The 22,325-nt window shown below is 41.8% G+C and overlaps 1 protein-coding gene across 3 annotated transcripts in view; it reads right to left on the minus strand.

Moving 5' to 3' along the window:
* Positions 1-22,325, minus strand: part of LOC119161600 (uncharacterized) — a 197,565-nt gene that overhangs the window by 9,195 nt on the left and 166,045 nt on the right. For 2 of the 3 annotated variants that reach the window (XM_075878920.1, XM_075878921.1), the window contains 4 exons: positions 17,555-17,629; positions 17,369-17,454; positions 6,449-6,548; positions 3,392-3,538 (listed from right to left, as the gene is read on the minus strand). In XM_075878920.1, coding sequence (XP_075735035.1) covers positions 3,392-3,538; positions 6,449-6,548; positions 17,369-17,454; positions 17,555-17,629 — 408 coding nt within the window. The remainder of the gene's footprint in view (positions 1-3,391; positions 3,539-6,448; positions 6,549-17,368; positions 17,455-17,554; positions 17,630-22,325) is intronic. The other variant, XM_075878922.1, reaches the window with a different exon arrangement.

A 22,325-nucleotide genomic window follows, 5' to 3' on the forward strand; every position in this document is an offset into this window, starting at 1 on the left:
CTCAGCCATGCACGGCTAAGCGTGGGAGGGAGTCGACCCCCCCCCCCCTCCCCCGTTGGCTCGGGTCCGTGGTGTCACTACGCACCAAACATCTGCTTATGCAAACAAACAAAAAAAAAATGAGCACAGGTTTGTTAACAGACAATTTTTCAGGCTGTGGTATGTGCCAAACTGTTCAAACATGGCTGCAATAAACTGATATACACACATAATAGAGATGAGCCTACATTTTTGGCATTCTGCCCTTATATTAACAGCGATTCCTTGGTTTACTGGGATGAGCGTTCAATGTAGGTGAGCTTGTATGGGATCATCATCTAACAAACTGCATAGCAGGACAGGCCACAAGGAAAGAAAAACACAGGAGTGCAAATGGAACTACATGGGTATAATGTGCCAAAGCATTTTAAGCATATTCTATGATTGATCCCACAGGGCTCATAGCTATAACAAAGAAAAAAAAATTCAAGGGTTTATAAGAAGTTTCAAGGACCTAATCAAGGATTTTCAAGGACTTCAAATGACACTTTTTGATGTAGTATAAAAAGACAGCAAAATCTTTATGGCATGGAAGCACACTCACTACACATAAGCAAAAGCATTTTTTCCTATCAATATCTAACTAAAAAATTTCTCCTCTGTCTATTTTCAGCTAATATTAAATATTTTACAGGTTTCACACCATTGCACTGTTTTTTACAGGTTTCACCATCTCTTGCTGGTTTCTTCAAATTGATTTACCTCACAATCCATATGCATGCACACGCGTGCAAACGCACACACAAACGTGGCCATTTCAAATAGTGAACTTAATTAAGATGAACTTGCTGAAGCTTTCCCCCCAACTTGCCATCTATTTCTGCAAGATCCAGAGTGCTTTCTTTCACAATTTTTCCTAAAGGGCAGCACAAAATTTGTGATGGAAAGATAACTGCATGCTTGTATGATGCGAACATGCTGCTGCAAGAATTTCATAAACAAGGCAGTAATAAGAAAGTCACAGGGTACACAACAACCTGTATCTGCTGGTTTTGGTTTCTCACTAGGCTTTCTCAACCGCCTTTGCAGTGAAGCGGGTAGGCATAGCCCGTTTTCATGACTATGCCCCCTTCGGCAACGTAGCCCAATATCAGCTCTTACGTCCTCGGCATGCAGCCAATCACCGAGCAAGGCTTCTTCTATGTGTCATTCGTGTCGGAGTGGTTTGGTTAAGAAGGGCGGTACGAAGGGTGCAAGGATCAATTGACACAGTCACTGCTATCATAAGTCCCTCACACTACTTCTCTAGCAAGAAGGACTGGAGAGAGGCAAGGAATTTTTTTTTTTTTTAATGAAGCATTGCATGAATGAACAAGATTGCTTGGAAGGTGTACAAAAAAATTGTGTGGCCCTTTAAGTTGTTTTGCATGACAACGAAGGCAATGTGACTTGTGGTGTGTGAGTATGATATATATATATATATATATATATATATATATATATATATATATATATATATATATATATATATATATATATATATAGATATAAGGGAAAGAAGTGTATACTTAAGGGCTCGTTTTTCTGTGTTTTGACACAATATTAATGAGATCTATCAGACAATAATGCCAAGGAATGTATTGGGGAAGTTATTAGAACCAATGTAATGTAAATAAGAAGAAAGAAAGGTGGGTGAAAAATAACCTGCCATGAGCAGGAATCGAACCTACGACCTTCGAATAACGCGTTCAATGCATTGAACGCGTTATTCGAAGGTCGTAGGTTTGATTTCTGCTCATGGCTTGAACGCGTTATTCGAAGGTCATAGGTTCGATTCCTGCTCATGGCAGGTTATTTTTTCACCCACCTTTCTTTCTTCTTATTTACATTACATTGGTTCTAATAACTTCCCCTATACGGTACATACCTTGGCATTATTGTCTGATAGATCTCATTAATATTGTGTCAAAACACAGAAAAACGAGCCCTTAAGTATACACTTCTTTCCCTTATATATATATATATATATATATAAATAAATATATATATATATATATAGAGAGAGAGAGAGAGAGAGAGAAAATTCCATCTCTGAAGTTCTCAAAGTTCATGACACCGCCATTTTTATCATGTTTCACACAATGAGTGTAAACTTAGGTTTGGTGGGTCTGTCACCGAAACCATGTTAAATAAATTCATTGCATTGAAGGTCTTATTGCCTCAAGTATACAAGTTACAGTCATTAAAAGCATAGCCCGAATCCGGGGGGAAGGGGGGATAAGACCTTCAATATCTCTTCTGAATTTTTTAAACTTGTATGTGTGTAGATGGTGGTTCGTTAAGCAATACTGATTTTTTTTATTCTAAGCAGCTTAAGATGGGGGCTTTGTCCATTCCTCCTGTGGCGTTCGCATCCCCACTGCCCATGTGCGTCCCCCCTGTATCTCCTCTAAATGTCCTATATTTTACGGAGTGGTGCGCACGACAGGTGGTATGACAGCTGCATACTCTGCTGGGAGCGCCACGGTAGTTGCGTGGTGAAAAATGACGGAGTGTGCACGCCTCATTCGCTCCTGCGCAACGCCGCGATAAGCGCGACACCCACTGCTCAATAAATTACACCATTTCCTGCTTAAGTGAACCATCTCCCCGCTGCTTCGCATCCATACATCGTTTCCTTTAGCAGGATATGTAATTTTTTTTAGTAAAAATGCTATGACTGAAGCCTGACGTCTTTGCTAACGAACACTATGCCAAGATAACTTGCCATGTACACGGACGGAATCTGCGACCTTCGAATAATGCATCCCATGCTCTACTTACCGAGCTACCACGGCGACTATCCCCACATTCACTTTATTGGGTATATATGTGAATTAAACGTGGGAGTGTCAGTCAGCGTCCCCAGTAGCCATGATGGCGAGTGTGGAACACACTTTATTTGGCTGTTTAGTATCACGTAGCACGTGAACTTATTGCAATCTGGCAGTTGACCAATAATCCCCCGTGTACTACCTGAAGGCCCACGGCAAGTTATCGTTTCGTCCACTTTTTTTTTCACATTTACATTACAATTACTTCTAATAACATCCCCTGTACTTTCTGTTGCATGATTGTCTGTTATATATAATTAACATTGTGTCTATCAAAGATAACGAGCCCTTACATGCACACTTCTTTCCTTCATTTATACCGAGGGTCTCGTTTTGGCAGACTTAGTGTCTTCAGGTAGTATATGAGCGAATATTGCGATTATTGAATTTCTGCGAAATGAGCTCTTTAATGCTCCTATGTTGAAAAAGAAGAGAGAAAAAAAGTTCCTCCACCTCACTAATTTAGTGCATCCACAACTGCATAAAAAATGACAGAAACAGAAAGAGAGGAGCAGAAAAAATGTCAACAGGGTACTTACATAAGAACGAAGACTAAACTCTGTTCTATAGTTTTGTGAAGACATAAGAATAATTTGGCGGGCTTTACTCAGTGGCCCATTAACAACCTGAGCAAATGCCTTTACATTCTCTTTATGCCGCTCATTTGATTTCTTGGATAAGTGTAACTGTAAGAAATAATGACAAATGTTTTACACACAACTACATAGCAAGACAAGTACAAATAGCTTCACTCCTAAAGGTTGTTTTGTCACATTTCCTAGACCAACAGTTCCCCCCAAAACGTACAAATGAGTGCTACAAAGGGGGGGGGGGGGGGGGTTGTAGAGGGAAAGAAGCAGCTTCTTTTCCAAGCTTTCAGATATACAGGGCTTGTTGCAAAGACTTGCTGTTGGATGCTGCTAAACAAACAAATAAAGTCTGTTTGCTAAGCAGCGCCTTATGGACTGTGAAACAGCTGAAGTGATATACTAGTATCACAGGAACTAGTGGTTCCTATCAGTGGCAATTCATAAAAGAAATGAAAAAAAAAAAAGAAAGCAGTAATAAGAACCTAAACATGTACTGATGGCATGGAAGGCAGCCCCATTATTCTGTGAAACGAATGATGCCATCAAGCCCCTTTGTGGGACAGTCAGACACATACGTCCCACTTTTTCTTCTGCAGAAAACCCAAATCAGCTGTCATAACTAGCACAGCAATAAGTGGCTGCCATCTCAAGTAAGATCATGTAAGTTTGAGAATAATTGTTTTATTGCAGTTTTGGAAAGCATAAGTAGTGCCACAATGTGATTGAAATTTGCTCCTTTTCTTACTGAAGGTTCCGAATTTCGGTTCTGTTCAGGAAAAAAAAAGAGAACATGTTACTTAAAATGCCTGATAGTATTCTCTTTATTTGGTTTACTAGACGTGCGATTTCAGCTTCCATTCATCCTGTGGTTATGTAGATTTGCACAGAGACTTGACTGATAAATGCAGTGAAATAGAGTCCTCTGCGAAACTTTTTACGCTCTTCGCTAAGCTCAATTGGGTATAAGAGTGCACTAAAATAATTTACCCGATATCATATACCTCTTGAAAAATGCGCAGATGTTCAGGGACGACACCAGTACTCGAACAATTTGACAGCAAAAAAGGGGACAAAAAAAAAAAAAATGAGGCAGAATATTTGTTTGTGTGGCGAAGCAAGCTTTACAGGAATAGCCTGCAGTCATATGAAGACTTGTAGGGAGAATGTGCGAGCGCTCTTTCGCTACTGGAAATGAGGTGCCCACAGCGTTACTCTGCAAACCATTATAAGCGCTCCTATGCGCCACTTGTTAGGGCTGTTTAATCTTAAAAGGCCACTCACCAGGCCCCATACCGAATTTTAGTTAGACAGTGAAAGTTGGTGGGTGTCCGATGAGAAACATTTTACCACAAAACTTTTTTGAATCGGTTCATCAAAAGCGAAGAAAAAAGGTTTTTTGAAGCGGCACGAAACGAGGATGAGAGGAGGCAAGCTCGAAACCCTTGCCGCTCCTACGCGTAGCCCTCGCAAGCTAAATCTCTTCCCTACCCTCTCAGGCATCCGACCATGAGGTGATGTACGCATGACGTGCCCAAGCAAGTCCAACCCCCGAGCAGGAGAGCAGCGTTGCTTTGTTGACCAGCGTTATTTTGCAGTCTTCTGCGTGTTTCTGCGGGATTGTTTGGAAACGCTGGCTTAGATGCAGTAGAGTAGAAGAGCACAATGAGTGCGCGAACGCGTAGGAGCGTTCCACGGTGGTCATCTGCTCAATGCGCTGACTGCGGGGACACGAACGCATGTGAAACGGCAGATTAGCCCCGCATCTCTTAGCATTTCACGGGAAAAAATGAAAGAAAAACGCGCCCAATTTTTTATTGCGTCTCATTATTTATTTCAAGTTTTAATATTCTCTTGAAGCAACAAATACATAAATTACGCATGTTGTGTTAAATAATTTTTGCCATGTCACGTGGTATACTGTTGACGTCAAAGCAGAGTCGTCTACATAGAGGACCAATGTCATTGCATTGCCGTGTACGTAGGGGCCATTCATACGCCCACGTCATGCCCTCATTCTCTAGGCGTGCGCCCGCAGAGGGGAGGGGGAGCAGCGTTCATCTTGAAATTTGACCCGTTTCCGCCGCGCGTAGCATTGCAAATTTTGGCAGACGTGATCATGAACGCCTCATCTACGAATTACACTTGTCTGCTGAAAATTGTCAAACCTGGTGAGTGGCCCTTTAAATACTTGGCGATGTGATCGCCTGATGGTATCTTCATGATTTAGTGGGATATATGTGTCCCACTTTTTTCCAGCAAAGTAATGACTAAATATTGATAGAATATGTTTAATACTAATTCTTTGAAATTTATATGTATATACCACAGCTGGTGACAATAATTGTGTCAAAAATATCGGCAAACCTACAAAGGGTTCACTTATGAAAAAAAAAAAAATGGTTTTGTGTTTCAAAAGATACGTCACACAGTAATTTTACTGTATGTCATGCCTTTTTTGACATTAATTTACTTAATTTATTGCCAATGGGGAGGCCAAAATACACCCATTCATATGTAATGTACTCGCTGTGAATAAGTACTAAATTGCCTTGAATTGGCAAACTTCACCAGACAGCGCAATGTGCACGTTTTTCCTTCTCCCCTAGCAGACTCTCACGACAGAGGGCATGACAATGCAGCGCCTGACTTGATGACTTTGATGGGATACCCAAGCAAGCACCGAAACCCTCCTCAAGAATGGCTGGCTCCATGGGCCGGGCACTACTGTCAGCAATGTTCCCAATGAGAATACACATATTGAAAAGGAGTAAAAAAGATAAAAAAATGTGCTCTTTACTTTCACAATTACATTACAGTCTTAAAAACTTCTGCCGAATATATTCAATCAAGGACACAATGCTTGTTAGATAATAATAATACTACTACTACTACTACAACTAATAATAATAATAAAACTTAAAAAGTGTTGCAGAACCCCTTCAATACTTTTCCTCAGTGCCATGAAAAACAGAGGCAAATCAAATGTAAAGCAACTTGCAATCTTACCATAAGTTCATTGAAGAAGCGTGCGTAGTGAGGTGAAGATTGAAAATCAGCTAAATCCATTGCAAACTGGGATTCTATGTTTGACTTTTCTCTCTCCAGGCTAGAATAAAAACCAAGATAAAGACACAAGCATTTAGTATATAGAGGGTTACTGGTAAAAACAATACAGATTTTTATAAACGTGCTATGACTATCAGGCCCCCATTGTCTTCACAGACAAACTCCACACTGAGATGAAAAAACTTTGCCAGCACCTAACGCGATGCTGAAATGAGTCATTCGTAAAAAATTCAAAATTACTTCATTAATGCTTGGCGATGTGATCGCCTGATAGTACCTTCATGATTTCGTGGGACACATGTGTCCCACTTTCTTCCAGCGAAGTAATGACTAAATATTGATAAAATATGTTTAATACTAATTCTTTGAAATTTATATGTATATACCACAGCTGGTGACGATAATTGTGTCAAAAATATCGGCAAACCTACAAAGGGTTCACTTATGAAAAAAAAAATGTTTTTGTGTTCCAAAATATACGTTAAAGATTACTTGAAGGTCAGTTGTTTAATAAAAAAAGCCATTTAATGTGACAATTTATGACATTCTTATTGTTTAAAAATCCCCAAAACACATGTAGTTTCATATGTTAATCATTAAAATTTAAGGCCCCGATCGTAGTAATAAGAAAACTGAGCGCCCCACTGCATGAAGTCATCAGACTGGAAGTTCACATGACGAACTTTTAAATAAGACTCATCACAGCAGAGCCTGGTCGGTAAAAACAGCTAGTAATTTCAAATACACAAGTGTACAGCTTGTTCTTCATGCCTGGCATGTAGTGCTTCTGCGTTACTTTGTTCAATTTTGAAGTGTAAAGAACTTTTTCACTCGACTGCGAGAAGTAGTGCTACAATGGCGGTCTCCTAGTTTTACACTGTACAGTGAAAGGAAAGGTGGAAACTGGAGTTTTCTTGGGTAGAGTGCGAAAGGAACATATAAGCACTGCATGCCAAACGCAAAGAACACACAGTCCAATTTAACGTTTGTTTGGTATTTAGGACAACTCAGTGTCTTTCCAGACCGAATTCCAGTGCGAAGTGTTTTTTTTTTCCCCCTTCAAATGTTTGTCACGTCAGCTTCTATTTGGACGTAAGAGCTGGTGCACTTCCTGTGCACCCACAGTGCTCAGCTTCAATTTCGCCATGAACATAGGTTTCTCAAATTACGTGTTTTTTTGTGATTGAAAAAAAAATGAGTATGACATATTTGATACATTCTGCAACTTTTCCATAAAGATAACTGCCATCAAGTAAATAGTATTTAAAAAGCTAATTAATCAGAATTTGCTAATTACTCATTTCAATGTAACTATAGCTACACCAAAGTTTTTCCGTTTCCGTGTAGAGTCTGTTTGCAAGGATGACAGTGGCCGGACAGTCATAGCATTTTTATATAAAAAACCGTATTGTCTTTAAATAAAAAAAATAAATATTAATCTCACTCTGTAGAGTCTAGAGCAATACCTGCACACTCAAACTTCTACCTAAAGTAAATTGCTCCCTGTTGATAAAATACACTTCATTACTAGAACAGCATTCGTCCACCATGGCAAAACAGCTTGCCACTAGACTGAATTGCCGAATCAGCACTTGGCCTTCAGCCTCTAATGTTTTGCAGAAGCACAGGTCACATCTGCTGCACAGAAATATGCATTTTGAGATACACTGCCAGTGGAAATGAGGCAATGCTCAGCCCCCCCTTTCCCAATGTGACACTAGTATGACCGTGTTAACCTAATAAATTTTGCTTTCCTGGGGTTTTTTTAACGTACAAGTAATACATGGTCTACTAATCTAATGCCAATGACCAATGCAGTTATGCCAGAGCCCGAACTTTCTGAATTGAATGTTTGAACGGTTTCGAATTGAATGCCTGAATTCAGTTTCTACGATTCTTCCAAAATGTTCCTGTTGAAGTTGAGCACCAAGTTGGTAGAAAAGATTAGTTTGGTTTAATTCTTCGGCCTCAGAAAAAACAGTTTAATTTTGCTATTGCACCGAGTTTATTGAGTCAGAATTGCAAATACATGATGTGCACTTAAAGGACCCCAGACACCAAAATTGAAACCTCAATCATGTTTGTGTCTGATTGTACTGTAAACAGGGCACTTCTTACAACTTATTAGTGCTCGACGTTAGTGTTAAGATGTTTTAATTTGACTTTAAAGTATCAGTGAGTGCCCATCTGACTTGGCAGCACCTCGTGACATCAGCACAGGTATGATGTAGACTGAGGCCCTGTGTGATGTTCCATGAGTAAGGTGAGTATCGCCGACATCAGAAAACATTTGCAGGGGATGCAAAATACGCCCCCCCCCCCCCAGGCACCTAGCTAAGACTATTGTTTGTCACACCTCCAGTGATGGAAGCGACATTTTGCTTTTTAGAGAAGATTTTAGAGCAGAAAAATGGTGCTTCGGAGCAAGCTCAAGTGTATTCGGAGCAGAAAAAAATCCTATAGCTTAGGGTTGCTTTTGGTGTTTTTGGAGCAGATGCGTGTTTCTAATGACTCCTGAAGTCTAAAGCATCACTTAAGCATCTAATAAATGTTTATATTTATTACTAAACATGCCGTATGCTAATATGCAGGTAGTATACAAGCAATATAGTTGGCGTAAATCATGGGCGGGCGGGGGGGGGGGGGAGGGGGGGAGATTAGGTCACGAAAGTTTGGACTATTCTGGTGTTCAGGCTGGGGAGGACACCCCTTGTACGTGTCCAACTTGAGATTTAGCTTTAGCGCGTGATATCATTGAGTTAACAGTTACGTATCTTGAAAGGCCTTTTATCTTTTACTGCGTACCTGTGTTATATGCCTTTCAGCTATGTGAACTATGGAAATCGGAAAAAAGGTGAAGAAAAAGAGACTGAATAAAACAATGCAATTGCTCGAGCTCAGACTTGACCATGCTCGTTTTTTTTTAAATTTTATTTGAAAGCATGATTTAATTCTCATATAAATAAAAATACAGCCCATATTAAAAATACAAATTGGACACCTTGGCCTGACATGCGTCACCCCTTGAGATTTTTCTGGATTTACGTCATTGAGTAGCATACTAAGATGATAGTGTATAAATCTCGCCTTTGGTTTCCCTTATACCCCTGTCACACGGGCACCCGCGAAGGCCGTTTAACTCCCTCGTCCTTACGACAACGAAGATGCAGTCCATGTCACACGGCCACCATTACGCAAACGAAGGTAAACGGAGCATTTCGCAAAGGGCGTTCAATGATCTCCCTTGGCAGCGAAATGAGGTACTCTCGTCCCCAGCAGTCTAGAGGTCAGAGAAAAATTTCGAGCACTAAGTGGCCGCCGTGAAAGCATAATACATTTCGGCAACATTAAACGTTCTTTCGTTGTAGTACTCATTCACAACGCGTGTTTGTTTACATATATTTACGCCCGCCAGAGTTTACTTACTCTCAACACCGATGCCCTACACACCGTGTCTCGCGAGTCGGGCCGGCCGGCGCCAGCCGATCAACGTCATTGCCAGTGCAATATCGTACCACTTCCTCACGTCGTCCGCTGTGTCACTCATGGCTGAAGAACACAAAATGTGCGCTCACGAGTCAAGGAAGCATAAGAACTTTCGTTCCGGGCATGTACACAGGCAACAAAACAACTGAACGCACAATGTGGCCAGCATCACTAGCAGCATTGCTACATTTAGCAAATGCATTTTTATTTGAAATTATTTTCAATGGTTTGTTAGTCGCATACCTACTTAATTGTGCTTTTTTATAAAAACAGCATAACGAGGATTCACAAAAAGTTAATAGAGATGAAATTAGAATACTTTTTCGAAAATCAAACAGCGCCAGCTGAGCTCCCTCGCGGCAACTGTTACAACCTTGTCATTGCCGTGTGACACTGCCACAACTCCTTCTCCGTCGAACCCCCCTAGGGGAGATTTACGTTGACGGTGTTCAACGGAGTTTGGTGGTGGCCGTGTGACAGGGGTATTAGGTTCACTGGGTGGTTTTATGGTCCAACTTCATTCTTTTTAGTTTGCCAACACCATTTTGGAGCAGGTTTGGAGCAGTTACTAGCAAATATTGCACTTTGGAGCAGCATGAAGCAGCATTTCTCTTTTGAAAAAGTTTAGAGAAATTGGAGCAGCACTTCTGTCACTGCACCTCTTGCTCTGTTGTCTGGCTGCTCTCAAGATGGTTTTGGCTGCTTATGTCAAGAATGTTTTCCTTTTTTTCTGAGGGAGACACGCTCAAAGCATCCACATCGCTTCATTCTTCACCATGTACAGGTCTCCAATTCAAAAATGGCACAAGCAGCGTCAGCAAAGTGTGAGTGCACGTAGTCTCAGGCACTCCCCACTGTGGTGCGCTTATATTTGCATGGTATTCAGGCAGGCATTTCGAGCTGACAGAAATTTTTCTCAATTAACGATGCTAGCATTAATTCTACAAAGTATTAGAGCATTTATAACTAATTTCAGTATTAACAGACACAAAGCTACAAATTACTGTGAAAAAAGGGACAAACCAAATTTATGTTGTCAGGGAGCCTTTAATAAACAGTTTCTGCTCCATGCAGGGGTGCAACACACAAAATAGAATTTGGAGGAATTTTCGGCAGCAAAAGTTCAGTTTTGGAGCATGAAAATCCAAAATTAAAGCAGGTTTTGGAAAAATAATGAATGTGACTTTTAAAGCATGAAATTCCAAATTTGGAGCAGTATAACAAGAAAGCTTACATTTATAAAAGAAAACAAAAATATGTGCAAACCATTTAGCATCAGCTAACTCATGCACAGTGCATGTGAGTACTGCTATTTTAATAAAAACAGTGCATTGAACCTCCTCACCATGTAAACAATGATGAAGTGTACATTAGCCTATGCAGTGCCTGTGAAACATTTTGGCAAGTGCTACAAATGACAATGTGGACCAGTGTAGAACTGCGGTAAGAAGTGGTGGCGCGACAGTTTTTAGTTTACTTTTAATTACTTTGTGCTGTAAGCTCAGGGAGGCATGCCAGCCGTTGTGCTGAATTTGCTTCGGCATATAACATTGCTTTGACGACGCTCAGTCGAAGCGTACGACCGGATCAACCCTGACCACACAGACACGGCCGTGTGCCCGCACGATGCCCCGCGAAGTGCTGAGGCGCCTGAGATTGCGGAGTGCTTCTAGTACCTGTTAACCCAGGACAAAGGAACCAAGCCCTGCATGGGCGACAAAGGGGTAGAGACGAAAAAGTCATTGTGAGGACCCCCAAATTGCCTCTTGGGACTTTCGGCCTGCGCATGGATGGGCCTCTTTCGGGACCCCTCGCATTGGTTCGGCTTATGGACCTACTGATTGCTGTTCGCGCGCCTAAAACTCGCCGCCGAGTTAAGGTGGCGTGCGTTACCTTTACTAAAATTTCTACAGTTTTTACTTCCTCTTCAAAGGACCAGTCAGTCAATCGCCGCTATTGGCATAGCGGCAGTACGTTACTTCCTCCCACTTTGCTATACCACCTCGGGTGGTGCGTTTCAGGCGCCGAGTGGGGAGAGTTGGTTTCACAACATTGAAGAACCTGAACCAGCATGGGCATAAGCACGTGGGTACAAAAAGGGGACTTGCCCCCCTCAAGCCACACCAGAACTTGTCTACCCATAAGTTATACTAGCTTTCCACTCTTGCGAAAGCTGACAAGCAACACGGGTATGCACCTCCTTATAAAAATCCTGCAGACACCTATGCGAATCAGTAAACCTAGAGACTTTGAAATTTTGTAGAGTCATAAAGCAAAAGTGGGTCAGGGTGTCGAAAAAATAAAACTGGCACACGATTTTGGTTATTGTTTCTCAGGGCTGCAGCAACATCATAGACAGCTCTGAATGATTGCCAGTAATTTTAGATGTCAACAATCATACTAATAATAGTCCTTGCTATATAACATATATAGACTGGTGTACCCTTAAGCTTCGCCTTTAAGTGTTGAACCCGACAGCGATATCCTGTCCTTAGGGCATACTTTTACAGTGAAAGCTGTTATGAGATCACAGCTTGGTTCACGTGCAGTTGTCCGCCGCCACCGGTGTCCGTAACCACATCACACAAAATTAGAAAAAATACCTAAAACCAATTACACAGTGGGGCTCAAGCCCGGGTCCGCTGAGTGCCAGCCCGGTATTCTACCACTAAGCTATGCTGGTGCTTGTGACTTGTTGGCAAACTTGCCTTAGGCAGACTTGATGTCGGGAACGCAATCGTGTTAATACGACTTATAAAGCGTTTTAAAACAGGGAACGAAAAACCAGTCGTCACAGAATGTAAATAGCATAACGAGTGGGCTGTCCAATGCTCGAACCCATTACAAAAACTTGTTCTTGTTCCCCTATTAACTGTGGCACATCGCATACCCACTTCAGACATAATTCCTCATCCTCGTCAGCCACTGCATGAACCGTTGGCACAAAATTCCTTGCAAGTGTTTAGCGGATACCATGCTTCTCAGAAAAATGATGAAAAATAGCATAGCGAATGCCGGCCTACTACCTCAAAAAATTTATTATTATAATCCCCTAGGGGGTATCAAACAAGTGTGCTTGCAGTAGTTACCCAATGAGTGTTTTGAAAAGGCTCTGAAAGGCGACTCTTCTAGCTTTCACTGTGACTGTGTTGCGCCTCCCACGCAGGCCTGGTGTTTTTGTATTGTATGATGTTACTCGAGAAGTTTAAATTGTGAATTTAGTGATGCTAATGAGGTATTCCGATTCGGAGCAATTTTTGTAACTGCTTAAATTTCCATCCTGGAGCACTTTGGAGCAGCAAAATTTTCTACAGTGGACTCTCATTAAATAAAATCTGATTGATTGATTGACATGTAGGGTTCGATGTCCCAAAACCACCATATGATTATGAGAGACGCCATAGTAGAGGGGTTCGGAAATCTTGACCACCTGGGCTTCTTTAACGTGCACCCAAATCTGACCACACGGGCCTACAATGTTTCCGCCTCCGTCGGAAATGCAGCCGCTGCAGCCGGAATTCGATTCTGCAACCTGCGGGTCAGCAGCCGAGTACCTTAGCCACTAGACCACCGCGTCGAGGCTTAAATGGAACCTGAAGGGACCACCAAAATGTGTTTCTTTTAACAGGAGTTCTATTTACTGAGAGGTGAACTGAGGTGCAGTATTCAGGGATGAAGTCAATCACATCAGAGGCAGTTGTTCCATTTAGGCAGCAGTTCCTTTTATCAGATTTCTGTTTACTGAGTGTCCACTGTATTTTGCAGCACTTTGGAGCAGCAAAATTTTCTACTTTAGAGCAATCTGTAGCAGCTGACATGAATAATTATTTTAGGGCTGTTCTGAAGAGCTAGAAATATTTCGATTAATTGCAAACCTCATGACAACAGAAATCTTAGGAGCACTTCCTATTTCAGTTGATGATGCAAAAATAATGCTGTTACATCGTCGAGCATTCTAGCAAAACTTGTTCAGTGATTATTCTTGTAGCAAATAAATAGAATACTGGTTGAATAAAATAGTACTTCATGAAATAAAATTCTAAATACACCCATGTGATTCTCAGCAGATTTGATAGACAAACGCTGTAACATACAACACCAAAGATTCACACAGTCCCAACAGCATTTCTCTAAGATGACTTCAAAGATAAAAAAAGGTACTTTTTTTTTTTTTTCACAACTTATTATATTGCAGGGCGCAACATGAGGTCATTTAGCTAGTCTCATAAAGCCAACCTCCTTTGGCACTCATCTCTGTGCTGAAACAGCACAATTTAAAAAAAATATCCTTTTCCTTTTCCAGTGGTGTTTTATGCAGCTGGGACGTGTTGTCTATGCACCAAAAGGCCTCAATAGTGTCCTCTAGAAAGCAGTGCAAAAAAAAAAACACGAGGCATACCTCATGCATTCACCTAAGACAACTCAAAGGTGAGAGCTATTTTGTTTTTATTGCAATATCAATTATATGAACATTCTTGACCGGATTTTGGCATCACCAAGAGCGCAGGCAGAAATATTTTTCATTTGGAAGGAGGAGAGGGGGGAGGCAGGCAAATCATCATTTTTTGCGCGATCAATATCATGGTGAAAGAAACTTTTTGAAAGGGGGCGTTTCCATTGTGCCCCCCCCCCCCCCCTTGGTGCAATGCCACTGGCCGTCACCATCAATATCCTCCCACGCATTGTATTTTACATGTGGGTAAAAGCGCGTGAGCAGGAGCGACGAACGTGGCTAAAGCAGAGATAAAAAGAGCCAACCTATCTCCTATGCGCGAAGGACGGATGCAATAACATCACCCCATGTGTCAGGCCTGCCATCGATTGTTACTCAAGCAGAGAGGAACGCTCCGCCCGTCTTCAAGGAGCAGAAAGAAACTAGGACCGCAAGGGGGGTGCTATATGAACTTAACTTAAGGGTGTGATTGCTGGCACGCTCACTATTTAGGCAGACATTAAAGACAGCTGATATACCCTTCTATCTTGTGCTCTCAACGCGAACAGACTGTGCGAAAAGAGCTTTGCTTTCTAGAGCCGCCATATAAGGGTATGCACTGAGCCTTGATCGCAAGGCAGCCACACCATAGTCTCGCCATTTTGGAGGTCCACTCATACGTGCCATTCGCCATTCACAGAATTACTCTTATCTAGAGCAGTAGAGCGCATGCCCGTCAACACTGTTATTGGCTACGGCTTCAATCTCACATTGGCTACAAGCTCATGTTGATGCTTACATTATAGCCCAAGGACTTAACACGCAGTATGACCATGTTTGGTATCATTATGGCGTCTCTCTTTAGATATTTCTGGAAAAGAGAAGTATGGCAGCTGGAGCAGCTGGCTGGACGCTCTAAACAAGTCTGATTCTATCTACACGTGTGACGGCGTGCAAGAGGTGTTCCGGGGGTCTCTCTAGTCATCCAAGTCGCTGTACGGATATCGAACACCACGCGTGCAGAAATTTTTCTGCAAGTGCGGACAGTGTACGGACCTCATAAATGGCAACCCCGCCGCAAGTGCTCTTGGCGGATGACGTCAAGCCTTATTATTTGGTATAGCAATCCAATTTTTTGGTATCGCATTTTTTCCTAAGAACTTATGTGATACTACAAATTGTATTTTTTGGACCCGATATCGCATCAGTAAAAGAAACGCTGGCTAAAGGGACAGTGATCACTCCAGTTGCTGAAGCGGTTTTTATGCTGTCAGTTATACAAAACGCGAAGTGGAGGTTAGCAGCACAGAAACTTTATGAGCAGTCTCATTATGCCTTGAGATGTAGCACGTCAGCAAGTGCGCCCTTCGAGTGATGCAGCCTCCCCCACTCCCTACCCCTAAAAAAAATTTGATGCAATGAATGCCGTGCCGCAATGTTCAATTTTTTTTCGTTTGTTTTCAACCGTACTCACTGACCCTGGAAAGCGAAGGGCATACATGTAACATGGTGTAACTGGTAACTAGTGAGGCCAGCGATGGCCTCACTAGTGAAAGCTGCGCACATTAAAACCAAATTGTGGCTGCTCCGACCAGCAGGCTTGCTTTTATTATTGAGATAACATTTTAAAAAAAGTCATGCGAAAATTTTCTATTCGCACCCTAGCAATATCCAGTTCGAAAGGGCAGAGTCTTTTGGGGGCTTTTAAACGCAACAGCGATTACGAACCCGGATGTGCTGATAGAAGGCATCACAAAAAAGCTCTTCTGAATGACTATCCAGGTATAGAGTATATTAGAGGAAAGTGTCAATGTGTTCCTACCGTTCACGTGTTCTTCTGTGGACGCGAAGCACAAAAAATTAGATCGCAATGTCAAGAAATAGATGTGACAGACATTGTGGCAACACGCGTGAAGTTATTAGAGAAATTCTCTTCAATTACATGCCGGGTGACTCTTCAAACGAGCGGCCCCGCCACGGTAGTCTAGTGGCTAAGGTACTTGGCTGCTGACCTCCAGACCACGGGATCGAATCCCGGCTGCGGTGGCTGCATTTTCGATGGAGGCAAAAATGCTGTAGGCCCGTGTGCTCAGATTTGGGTGCACTCTAGCTGATCAAAATTTCCGGAGCACTCCACTACGTCTCCCACAATCGTATGGTGGTTTTGGGACGTTAAACCCCACATATCAATCAATTTTCAAACGAGCTATCAGCTGCGTTCCTGGAATGGATGACGTTTGCCGATGAATCGCCGCCACAGTTTCACAATATACCAATTGGACTAAATGTCACGAGCCCATATGAAGAGAGCGTTTTGCCGTTAAGTGGACTTGCACAACAAAAGTTGCTTCGGCACCAAACATAGCATCGTGGATTATTTAGAATGCACGCGCGACTGCTTTATTCAGGGGATTAACTCTAGGTGCATGATTGTCCCTTTGGTGACCCCGAGAAAAAGGTGCACATGTTTTGACGTGCCGACATGAATAATGCCGGCGAGACACGTTTCCAAACCAGACTTTGGCGCAGTTTGGTGCAATTTTTGTTGATATTATCAGGATGACACAGTCAATTTGATTTGGCATGCTTCGGTGCAGTTGGCGCAGGAGTGGGATCACTACTGCACTATATGTTAAATCTATATTTTAGTATAGAATAAGAGAGAGTCGCTGCAGACACACATAGTACATACAGGTAAGCCCTTAACAATGGCAATAGCACAAAGATGGACTAGGTATCTAAAATCTATTGTGCTGGACAGTGTCGCACAACTGAAGTCAAGCAGTAATGAAGCCACATCAATAAGTACATAATGCTAGTTCTAAGGAATTGTCCATTATCAAAATGCATTAATATTGCAATTGATGTCAGTAAATTACACTTTGAAAAAAGATTCAAAACAACAAAAAAAGAGAAAGAGAAGAAGAAAGGCGTAGTCATACCTGAAGTCAAGTTCAGAGGTGTTTATAGGTAAGGGCATATAGTCAGATCCAGTTTTTTTTTCAAATACAGTAACCAGTGCGTCGATCTAAAAAGGTTCATTATTGAGAAATGTAAAAGCAGCCACAGGTGTGCTGACTCAAACACATATTTTGGAAGCACTATGCTTTAAGAGCAAAATAACTTACAGTTTTGGCCATGTGCTGCTGCACAAGATGATCATTTTTATTTTTGATATTCTCAATAAACTCTGATAGGGATACCTATGAAAAAGTAAATAACATGGGTGAGCAGCAGTATGATGAAGTTTGAAAACATGGAATAGCATGTTCATTCAGGAAAATACATAAGTACTATAGCACACGTCATGATGACAATTTCCAGCTGGTTACATTTTATTATCACTTACTGATATACACCGGCAGGTATTTTCGAAATGCATATTGACACAGCTTGTGGTAATGACGTATCACAAAAAAGAATGTGACAAAAATCATTACATTATACTAATCATGCCTTGCAACTTGGATAATAAAACTAGGGCACAGTATGATCACAGGGCTAACATTATAACTTCCATGTCCCTCATTCAGCATACAGTAAAACTCAGGATGAACGGTCAATTATAGGCCACAGTTGCATCTTTTCAATATTTGAATGTTTCACCCCATAACTTTGCTGAGAGTCTTATTAAAGAACTAGAAGAGAATAAAATTTTTTTTATAAACTTATGAGAGAAAAGCAGGTCTTCAAGATCCCTGAAACTGCATACATACAAGCCTGCATAGGAAAGCTAATTGTGACACAAAATACAATTAAACACACAAATTAAAGCATCTTTAAAGCCAAAGACAAGCATTAAGTAGCCAATATAGTGAAATAAGTTGAAAAGTCTCTGTCTCTGCTACATATTAAAGCAACGAGAGTAAATGTAGTAGATTTAGACAATGACATGAAGGCACACAGTTTTATTGGTTGTATATTTGCCATAAACATTTATTTAGTAATTAAATTAACAAGCATAATCTTATAGACACAACGACAAATATGAAGAGATCATGAAAGTGAGTGTTCGTAGCCACCAAGTGCTACTACAAACACTGACTCTCATGATGCTGATGTGATTGATGGGCCACGTTGCTCTTGCTTCAGTGCATCTCTGAAACGTATCGCAACCTCCAGTACTAGGCTTATAGAAAGACAGCACACAAGCCGCCAGCTATCTAGGTTCAGCTGACCTTCGCTAACATGGGCTTGCAGGCTGCCCATGCACTGAGCTGCATGGACCACTAGCACAACTGCCACAGTTCGGCTAACTAGAGGAGCAGACAATGACTTTCCCCACATCCTCAGTAGCATGCTAGGAAGTTGCCAGGAGCGAGCTGTCTTTTCGTCCACTTTACTTTCTTCACATCTATATCCAAAAATTAAAATAAACTTAAAACAGTACAATTACCATTCCCTATACTTTCCTTGGCTTCATTATCTGCTGGTTTTTATTAAGGCTACAGTTGAAGCTGGTGTCATATGTTCCTTATTACACAGTTAATTATTAAAGCAACAATAAAGTCCACACTTTGTTTGACTTGAGAAATTTTAATGTCAACAGTGAACACACAGATATTATTGAGTTGTCTTATTTATGACTCTGGTGCATACACTGTTATAGACTCCACGGTGGCGCAGTGATAACGGTGCCTGGTGGCTACCCGAAAGGTCCAATTACAGCCATGGCTGTCGCACTTCAATGGAGGCGAAATGCTAGAGGCCCATGTACTTAGATTTAAGAGCATGTCAAGGAGCATTCACATGGGAGAGCGTTTCACGGTAGATAATGGCACAACCAAGAGACATCAGATGGTGAAGAGAATGTGCAAGTGCCTTGCACGGGATGAGGCAAACTATGAATGAGGCCAGTGTTGCCATACTACTCTGGTGACTTGCATCCCCACATCACGTTTGTTTATAGACAGATACAGCTTAAGAAATACAGAGAGGCCCCACCCAGACGATCGAAACGCGGCATCTGATCTCTTCTCTGCGACTGAAGAAATTGTCCTACTCATGCACTCGGCAATGATTTTCTAAAGTGGGGACACCGGCCATGCATTACACCAGTCTTAGAGTGCGTGTCGATTGGTGCAGCATTGTGAGCATCCACCTTTGAGAAAGAAAATGTCGCGGACTTCCAAAGTTGTATCCGACCATAGTTGCTAATGAAAAAGTCACAGCTTTGCCGCAAAGGTGAAGCAATGAACACGATAGCGACAAATTGGAAGGTAACGCACAAAATGGAAAGCAGATTGAAATGTGCCTCGCGTGTTTCACGCACAAATGACACACAAAATGTACTCACAGGTACAGATGCATGCAAATAAGCATCTCAGTTGTTTTTTCGCTGTGTCTGAAAAGTGCGCCTTTTTCGCAAGCGGAGACTGCAAAGATTCCAGTGATCTTTGGGCACTACAACAGAACCGTTCCAGGTAAAGCCCGAGGCGAGCCAAGACATACGATCCTCCCCTCCTCCCCACCGCGAGATAAGGACGCGGGAGAGAACGTCACTTTCCTTCTCTGAGCGGGGCAAAGTACGCGTGGGAGATTCGAGCGCGTGCCGCCGCGTGATGTGGTGACGCGCATTCATTGCGCCATCTTGCTGGTAATGCTGAAAATACGATAATGCCCCCTGAGATGCCGGTGAGCAACGGTATGTGGTACATATAAATAGCTTGCCATTTAAGCGGTGAAGGAAATGCTCCTCGGTGGCTCAGCGGTTAACGCCTCGCACTCACGATTGAGGGAACCCAGTTCGAATCTACGCGCCGGATTCTTTTTCTGTTTTTTTTTTTCTTTCTTGCATTTTCAAATATACAGATATGTAAACACATACGGTGAGTGATGCGGACGCCGGTGGCAAAATCCAGCCGAGAGTGTCCATATACTAATTGCTATCACAATAATTGAAGCACCAGTGTGACGTGAGAGTGCAGAACAAAGCACGCTGGCAGTCCTGGGAAGAATGGCCAAGCACAGAAATAGGCTTTTGATATGTGCACTGCTGCCTATCACAAAATGCGCGTTAAAGTATCTATCTCACTTTTTACATAATAAATGCAGATGCTACTAAACCCTTTGGTTGGGAAATTCACATACTTTTGGTGTTGGAAAGGTGCACACAACAAAAGCGCTACTCTTAGCGAGGTCATTGACAGTGGCTTTTCTTCTTTCTTTCTCTGCTGATGAAACTGCACTGCCACCTGGATCTGTCACTTACGATATAGCCAGTCAATAGAAATTAAAATGCAGTACCTTTCTATGTTGGTCAGCATTCTATTAATTAAAAAATTCAGCTATAATAGTCTTTTTTTTTATAAGAACAGCTGAAAACAACAGATCTGTTTTTTAGATATTTTATAGATATCAGTACAAACATTTACTAAAATTTCAGAGCACAAGGAAACTATAGACCGCTGCTGTCTTCACCTTGCAACATCAGTCATCAATGTTCCAGAAAAAAAAAAGAAATCTCATTTCACTGCTGTATACTGAAAACTTAGGCATCAACTGTGGTCTCAGCAGTCTGTTTAAACATTTTTTAGAATGTAAAATAGTATATGCGTAAGGTGGAGAACTCAAATATCTTGCAGCAGTTTACAATAAAGTTGGCACTAAGTTTTTGTTAATGCCAATAATTTTGCTCACTTTAGCATTAAATTTTTTTCTGGCTATAGCTGCTCAAATTACTTTTCATAAGGCAGGTACTTCTGCACGAGAGCTATGTAGTCTGTGGGAACAAGTGACGTTCCACGAATCATCAGGAACGGTCATTCAAATAGATTATTCATTGCTTTTCCTCATTAATACATTAAAAACCATGTGTCATATTTTTCTTTTTCAGTCATTAATTTATTGACAATGGGCACCACCAAGCTGAAACAGTCTTAAGAAAAGGCTTATCAAAATCGCTGCGCTAAGAAGATTTAATATGCGACATAATGGGGATAGTGCACTGTCGTTTGCCTGGAAGTCATCTCCCACAGAGCATTTTTCAAGTTTGATTTACTGTTGTCTTCGGACATAGTGTCTTACAAGTATGTATACTTTTTACAAAAGAGATGGAAAAAAAAAAAAGAGAAAGTGGCCTCATTGCTCAGTTTTGCCATTTCAGTACACGCCAAGTAATTGCATATCCAGAAAAACAGCTGCAGATGCAGTCACAGTAATGGAAGTGACTTTTTACTCTTTGGAGCAGGAAAAGTACTGCTCTGGAGCAGCTATAACTGTTTTCAGAGCAGAAAAAATGCTAGTTTAGAGTGCCGTAACTACTCGAATCTAACGCGCACCTTTTTTCCGGTTAAGCTAGTTCATAAATCGCATGCGCGTTAGAATCGAGTATGAAAACAATGAATACGGTCATACTATTGTTATCGGCATTTTCAAAATGGTCGCCCCCTTTGCGCGTCGGCCATTTCTGCCTATGTGTTTCCCATGTGCGGCACTTCGTACGTGTGCTGAGGAGTTCCTCATCTTGTAGTGCATTAGCATCGACGGCATGGAAGGACTGACTCCAAAAACTCGAGTGCACCTCAATGCTGCTTTTAAAAGGGAAGTCATCGCGTGTGCAGAAACGAACGGAAATCGGGCCGCATCGCGGTCGTTCGGAGTTTTTGAAATGTGCGTGCGGGACTGGCGGAAACAAAAGCAGAAGATTGTCGACAGCAAAGCTTCACGCAAAGACTTCAGTGGACCACAGCAGCGTCGGTTTCCGCAAATTGAAGAGCTGCTCGGCGAGTATGTGCTTGAGCAGCGAGCGGCACAGCGGCCCGTGACAACAGAACTGCTCCAAGTGCGGGCTATGCAGTTAGCCTTAGAAAAAGGTCTAATGCGAAGCCAGTTTAAAGCGAGCAGGTGCTGGCTAACTAACTTTATGAAGAGGAAAGGCTTTTCCCTCCGAAAGTGAAG

Source organism: Rhipicephalus microplus, chromosome X, assembly GCF_043290135.1.
Source record: "Rhipicephalus microplus isolate Deutch F79 chromosome X, USDA_Rmic, whole genome shotgun sequence".
Classification (NCBI taxonomy): domain Eukaryota; kingdom Metazoa; phylum Arthropoda; class Arachnida; order Ixodida; family Ixodidae; genus Rhipicephalus; species Rhipicephalus microplus.